This window comes from Arvicanthis niloticus, chromosome 22 (assembly GCF_011762505.2).
Source record: "Arvicanthis niloticus isolate mArvNil1 chromosome 22, mArvNil1.pat.X, whole genome shotgun sequence".
In the NCBI taxonomy this organism is placed as follows: domain Eukaryota; kingdom Metazoa; phylum Chordata; class Mammalia; order Rodentia; family Muridae; genus Arvicanthis; species Arvicanthis niloticus.
The window spans coordinates 17866961-17873692 of record NC_133429.1 but is presented as its reverse complement, the minus strand read 5'-3'; the positions used below and the strand labels follow the sequence as shown (position 1 = coordinate 17873692).

Sequence of the window (6732 nt, the reverse complement as noted above, 5' to 3'; positions counted from 1 at the left end):
AGCACTAGAAGCTAAGAAACGCATTACTGACCCCACAAGCGGTATTGTACATTTAATACAGAGTGCATATGATTCTGAATTTGTTAAGCGTCGGTGTGTTGGTAGATGGGTAATGAGGAATCACAAAGAATACAATTAAGTAAAATACCTCAAGGATTTGTTATTGTATAGTAGGTAGCAAGGTTAATATTCAAAGTGTAAGCATAGACACTATAGACTCCATCACAGAGGTAGTGCTTTACAAAATAATAAACAAAACTAGCAAACCCCTAACCATAAAAAAAGAGAGAGAGAGAAAAAACTAGGATTAATAAAACCAAAGATTAAAAATAGGAACGTGTCAAGTAGACAAGGCTGGCCAGACTGCAAACCTCACGCCTGCCTCCACTTCCCTGGCACTGAGACTACAAAGGTGCCACCATACCTGCATTTGGTACATGGGGTCTGAGATGTAACTCAGCTTCTCAGGCTTGCAAGTCAGGCTAGGATCAAACTCAGGTCCTTGGCAAGAGTGGCCAATATTCTTAACCTTATTTTTAATTTTTTTTATATGTAAGTACCTGAATGTATGTACATGCAATACATGCATGCAGTGTCTTCAGAGACCGGAGGAGGACCGCAGAACCCTGGGGTGGAGTTACAGGCTGTTGTGAACAACCAAGTTGGTGTTTAAAACCAGACAGTGTTCTTAACTGTTGAGCCATCTCCCCAGCTCCACCACTTTATTTCTGGAGATAAGAGTTTTCACTGAATCTGAACCTAAAATTTGTCTAGACTGACTGACAGTGAGACCTCAGGATCTCCTTGTCTGCAACTCCATCCCTGCCTTCTGCCCCAAGCACACACTCGCACCACCATGTGTGGCTTGTCTGGTTTCTGGAAATCCAAGAAGCACTTTACCCAGTCGCCCCAGCCTTAGGATCATTGGTTTTTTGTTGTTGTTGTTGTTTTGGTTTGGTTTTTTTTTTTTTTTTTTTGGGTGACTAATAAATTACATCACATGTGTGTATGTATTAAATGTTCTATATTCACTCTTTTGTCATGGTAATTTTGATTGTTTTCATCTCTTGGCTATTGTGAACAACGTGCCAGAGAACATGGGTGTGCAAATATTGAGGTCCAGTTTCTTAAGCATTTGGACATATACTTAAGTGGGACTTCTGGTTCATATGGAAATTCTAAGTTTTAAAGGATAATCATATTGCTTTTTGCTATGTTTGCACCATGGTTTTGTCCCACAAACAGTGCACAGTAGTCCAATACCGCCCCCCCCCCCACATAGTGTTAGAAAGATGATTATGTACTATAAATTCAAGCATCATTGATGCTGTAACAATGAAGTTATTTGTATTTTGTTCCAGTGTCTTGTGTTTTTTTTACATATTCCTCACAGCACAAATCTTTTTTGATGACTAGAATAAAGGAGAGTCACAGGAGACGTCTGATAGCAGGAAAGAAGATAAATTGACAGTGACTCCAAGGTAACTCCAGCTCTTACCCTTAGAATGCAGCTAGTAGGCTGTGAGAGGCAGAACAGAGGGACTCTGGGCATGCCCTGGCTTCTGTCCCACTGCAAGTCCCAGCTAAGAGCCACTAACACTTAGTGACTACAAAGATTTAAATCCATGATTTCTGCAAGAACCCTGTTCTGACTGAATGGAGACAGGTTGTCTCTGACAACCTCTGTCTGTATTATACATTCATGTGAAAATGCATACTTCCAACTGGTAGGTCTGGGGTGGCTAACTGCAAAACCATTGATTCTTGACATACTGTCAATAGTTTTGAAGCCCTTTCTCTATCCTTCCCTGTTTGTACCTTCTGCCTACCTCCCCGACTATTACCTAGACTTGAATCTCTTGCTTCTTAATGACTAGTTTTTATATGTATGTATACATATAAAAGTATTGGTACACATATGTAACAATAAACTGGATCAATTCTGCATGCTTTATGTACTTATTCTTATAGATGCAGGTCGACTTTGTTTATATAATCTTGAAGTCCGTGTGTGTGTGTGTGTGTGTGTGTGTGTGTGTGTGTAAGGGGGGGCATGTATGTGCCATAGTGCATGTGTGGAGCTCAAAGGAAAGAGACTGAACTCAGGTAGCTGGGCTTTCACAGAAAAGGCTCTGACCCTCTAAGCCATCTTATCATTACTTTTGTATTTAAAATGCTTATATGATTTTCTTCCTTCTGCTGCTGGGGACTGAACCTAGGGCCTTGTAAATGCCAAGCTAAGCCCAAGCTCTCCCACTGGGATGCCCTATGACGCGGAAGACATCCAAACGCCAAATAAATACGTCATTGAAATAAAATACATTGACAGGATTCAGAAATTTGTAATGCAAGTCACATTTTAATACAGTTTCAAAAAGACTTCCCAATGTAACTACAAATTTCATCAGGAAAAATATCTCAAAGAAATAACCATTAGGACACTTTTTTTTTTTTTTTTGGTGAATCCTTGGCTTATTATCTTGAGATGATAAAAAGTATCAAAGGGGCCAACATTTTGACACTGTGATATGACACCGTCATCTACAGATGTGTTAGGATGCAGGTTACACATGCCTTACTGAAATATTTCGTTTGAGCATTTTATGCTCGATATAGTATTCCCCAGCAGCTTATTATAAATAGAGCTGTTGACAAAATGAAACAGGAAATAAAGCCCTCGTAGTAAGTTGGTAACATTTGCAAGACTACACTTTTAAACTTTTTGTTACAATTAGTAGTAAAATCCACCCCCATAGAAAAATTCAGCAAAACTCTTTATTAATAATAAAGAATGTACTCTAGCTGCAATAAAATCTCTGTGTTTTAAAAATAAATAGCAGCGTGTGGTGCATGTCTATAAGCCCAGCAATGGGGAGTTGGAGGCAGGAAGATTACTGCAAACTTGAGTTCAGTCTGGGCTGGGTAGCAAGATCCTGTCTCAAGAAAACAAAACAGAGATGTGGAAAAGAAGGAGGGAGGGAGAGAGGGAGAGAGAAGAAAGGGAAGAGGAGAGATGGGGGAGAATATCAACAAAGAGATGAATAGATTTACTAAAGGAATCCATTATAAAATCAGTACAAAGAACTATTGATGGCCTGTCATATTGGCGTGGAAGACTGAGGAGTCGAAAATGCTTTGGTTGTAGCAAATAATGAAACTTGAGGTCGTTATAGCAGCTCTCCTCGACTCTGCAGTGAAAAGAATCAGTGCAGATTCTTTTGCCTTCACAAATTAGCATTATTTAACTCACGTTGGGACCCTATTGGCTTTGATAATTGCATTACTTAACAAACTTGGTGAGTCTTTTTAAAGGACCCAATAAAAATGGCTAAAGGCCAGGGCAGGGTAGAGAAGCTGAACCCCCATCTGAGAAGAGGATAGATGTTTTTTGTGGAATGAAAAAAGCAACTATTTTAATATCCAGTCTAAAATACTAACACATCCTGGGGGCAGCCTGTACTATGTTTAAAACACAGTAAACCCCAAATTTTAAAACAGGATCCCCGTCTTATTCTCAAGACTAATTTTCTACCAAAATGAATAAAAGTGCTTATAACTAATCATCTACTACACTAAAAAAGAAACTACAAATGGCTTATGTCCCATTGCCAGCAACGAGAGTGTTATATGCTAAAGGGCACCTTGATGTTTATAAAAGCCAAAAATATATATATATATATTCATTTCTTACTTCCTATAGCTCAAATATTGTCATTATATAATTGAGCATAAAATAACTTTTGACCCGGTAACTAAAATGATTATGGATAAGTAAGATGTAAGAAGTTTCTGCTTAGATATCTCATTATTACAGTGTACTAGCTCAATGGAATTAAACAGGGAGAGAACACAATTCAGGGGGGGAAAGACTAGTTTATTTGTTTCATAAAATAGAAAGAGAAAGCTTAGTGTAGATGGTCAGGAGGAGATAGTCTTAGGTGTCATCCTCACCAAGAACAGCCCAGTACCATTTTTTATTCATTCCTATAGGACAGACAGGGTAGTATAATTCCTGACCCCTGCCTGGTCACTTAAATTCTTCTTAAGGAATCCAAAAGAAAAATACTTTCAGTTTTGGTTACTCTTAAAGATACTATTTGCAGACGCCCTGGAAGCAACAGTTCCATTTGGTTTCTTGTGTCCCGAGAAGGAACAGTAAACTTAGTTCATAGCAGGGTGACCTCAGCTTTCAAAGGCTGTGACCAATTATTTGAGAGTTGTAATCTGCGGGCTCCATTTTTAAAATGTGCGGGATGACGCTGTCGATTCGTACGTTGCCAATGAGACCTTTGAAGAACAATTCCTCAGTGATGGTGGCGTTCATCAGCCGCAAGGCCGGTAGTCTGAGAAGTAATCTCGACAGCCTGAAAGGACAAGGAGACAGGCAAAGTCAAAAAAGACAGAGCAGGAAGAAAAGCAACCATGTGAAATAATAGAGCTCAAGGAAGTCCAAGGCCAGTGTAAGCTACCTGAGACCCTACCTCAAAACAAATACAAACCCCCTGAATGAATTGCATTAAATGTCACAGCTTGGGGGTACCTGTATGTGTCATCTGGATATGTCCTGGTGATATAATCTTGGAATTCCACATAAGCCTTTTCCTGAAATTTCTCAATTAGCTCCATATTCTCCAGGCCTGGGTGATCTAAGACATAAAGAAATATAGATATTCCAGTTCTCAATGCTATTTTAATAATTCATAGGACAGGGAGACAGAGAATAGAGGATCAAATTTGACAGAGAAGTCCCACATACAACGTTTTGTTCCTTTATTCCATAAATACTTGCTGAATACACCAACAGTGTGTTGTAGCCAGTAGTAACTATTGTAACATCTAATAAAAACCAGACCACTGAGTGCTACTAATATTTTTCTTCTCAAAAGCAGTGTAATGGTTTTTGTTTAGTTTTTTTTTAAACCATTTTGCTTTCAACAACATAAAATAACCAAAAAGGCTAAATTTAAAAGCACCCATAATCCATGAAATATTTGCAGGTTGTGTTTATCAAGGAGCCACCCAGATATGACCAGCTTTAAAAGTACTTATGAAATTATGAATTATAAACACTTTTATATCTCTATCGGCAAATCACATGAAGGAACATGACATAATCTACAAACATTTTTGATAGTCGTATTTCGCAAAATAGAAACATTTAAAGTAATACCATCAATTTATAGCTTAACTTTTCAGTTTTACCCAAAGAAAAATAAAACTGGAAAACTGGTAGTGCTAAAATGGAGATACGCGTGGGTTGAGTGTGTCGCACTGGTAGAGCTATCGCCTGTCCTGTATAAGGTCGTATGCTGGATCCCCAGTGCCACAAACAGAACAAACAAAACGAGTGAAAATGGACACACAGATTATTAGCTCCTGTGAAGTACTTGGCCTGCACTGTCACTGAGTCCCAGCCCTGGGCTCGTGTGAAACACTCAACAGTGCACAAGGTCTAATTATCTTACTCGAACCACTGAGAGGAAGAAGCAGGTTGGCTCGGACAGTTTTATTAGGACACAGGAACAGAATGTGTATAGAGTGGAGGCACAGACCCTCAAGGACTGGGGACTTCTCCTGTCACAAACAGGAGTTCGAGGCCCCTTTAATATCTGAAAACCAGATGCTGGAAGGAAAGTGAGAGGCCCATCTTCCCACGTTTGCAGCTTCCATACGATCCTGAGAATGTAACAAGCCCTGGACACAGCAACAACGGCCTTACATTCTGTCTTTAATACTGCTTAACGAGACGGACCTAAGAACTCAGAAACTACAGGTCTATGTGCTCTACTGATTTTCTGTGCAGATGTCTGATATCCTTAGCATCAGATTTAAAACACAAAATTAGATGATTTTAGCATCTTCAGAGTTTTATACTCATCACAATGTGACTGTGGGACATTTTTGTGAGTCTAAAGCAACCTGCCAACCAGTAGCAATCGGTCCCCAGCTCCCCACTCCCTGACTCTACGAATGATTAATTTGCACTCTTCCTCACGTTTGCCTATATGGGATTATTATGTGTGCCTGTCTGAGTAGTGTCTTTCACTTAGCATGCTTTCATCCTGCTGTAGCTTATATCAAAACTTGACCCTATTTTATACTAACATGATTCCATTGTGTGCATGTATTACATATATACACCCATCTGTCTTTTAAAACTTTTTATGACGTTTATGTATTTGCATGAATGCATGAGTGTGGTGTGTGTGTGTGTGTGTGTGTGTATGCTGGCACACAAACCACAGTGCATTTCTGGAGGCCAGAGTCTTGCAAGAGTAGGTCCGTTTACCATGTGGGTCCCAGGGATTTGACTTCATGTTACCAAGCTTGGCAGCAAGCACCTTCACTGGAATGGCTCAGCCATTCCACCAGTCTTATTTTCTTAGGTGTTGTTTTGAGCCATGGTTTCATTTAACCAAAGCTGGCCTCAGATTTGCTATGTAGAAAAGGTTATCCTTGAATCTTGATCATCTTGCTTTTATATATCAAGTACTTAAAGGCATTTCCCACCAAGCCCAGTTTCAATCACTTTTGTGATGGACAATTACCTAGTGTGCACTTTTTGGCTATGACTGGTGCCAATACAAATACTCACATCCAGATTTTTATGTACATATATAATTTTGTATTTTGAGGCCAATAGGAATTGAATATATGCTTAATTTTTGGGGTATGTGTGTGGCATATGTCCTTGTTATTACAGATGTGTGCATGGAGGCCAGAGGTGGCTGT

The 6732-nt window shown here is 39.3% G+C and overlaps 1 protein-coding gene across 3 annotated transcripts in view; it reads right to left on the bottom strand.

Moving 5' to 3' along the window:
- Positions 1-2339: 2339 nt before the first annotated feature.
- Positions 2340-6732, bottom strand: part of Nr2c1 (nuclear receptor subfamily 2 group C member 1) — a 54786-nt gene continuing 50393 nt past the window's right edge. For all 3 annotated transcript variants that reach the window (XM_076920027.1, XM_076920025.1, XM_076920026.1), the window contains 2 exons: positions 4541-4646; positions 2340-4364 (listed from right to left, as the gene is read on the bottom strand). In XM_076920027.1, the coding sequence (XP_076776142.1) occupies positions 4190-4364; positions 4541-4646 (281 nt within the window). In that variant the 3' untranslated portion in view covers positions 2340-4189. The remainder of the gene's footprint in view (positions 4365-4540; positions 4647-6732) is intronic.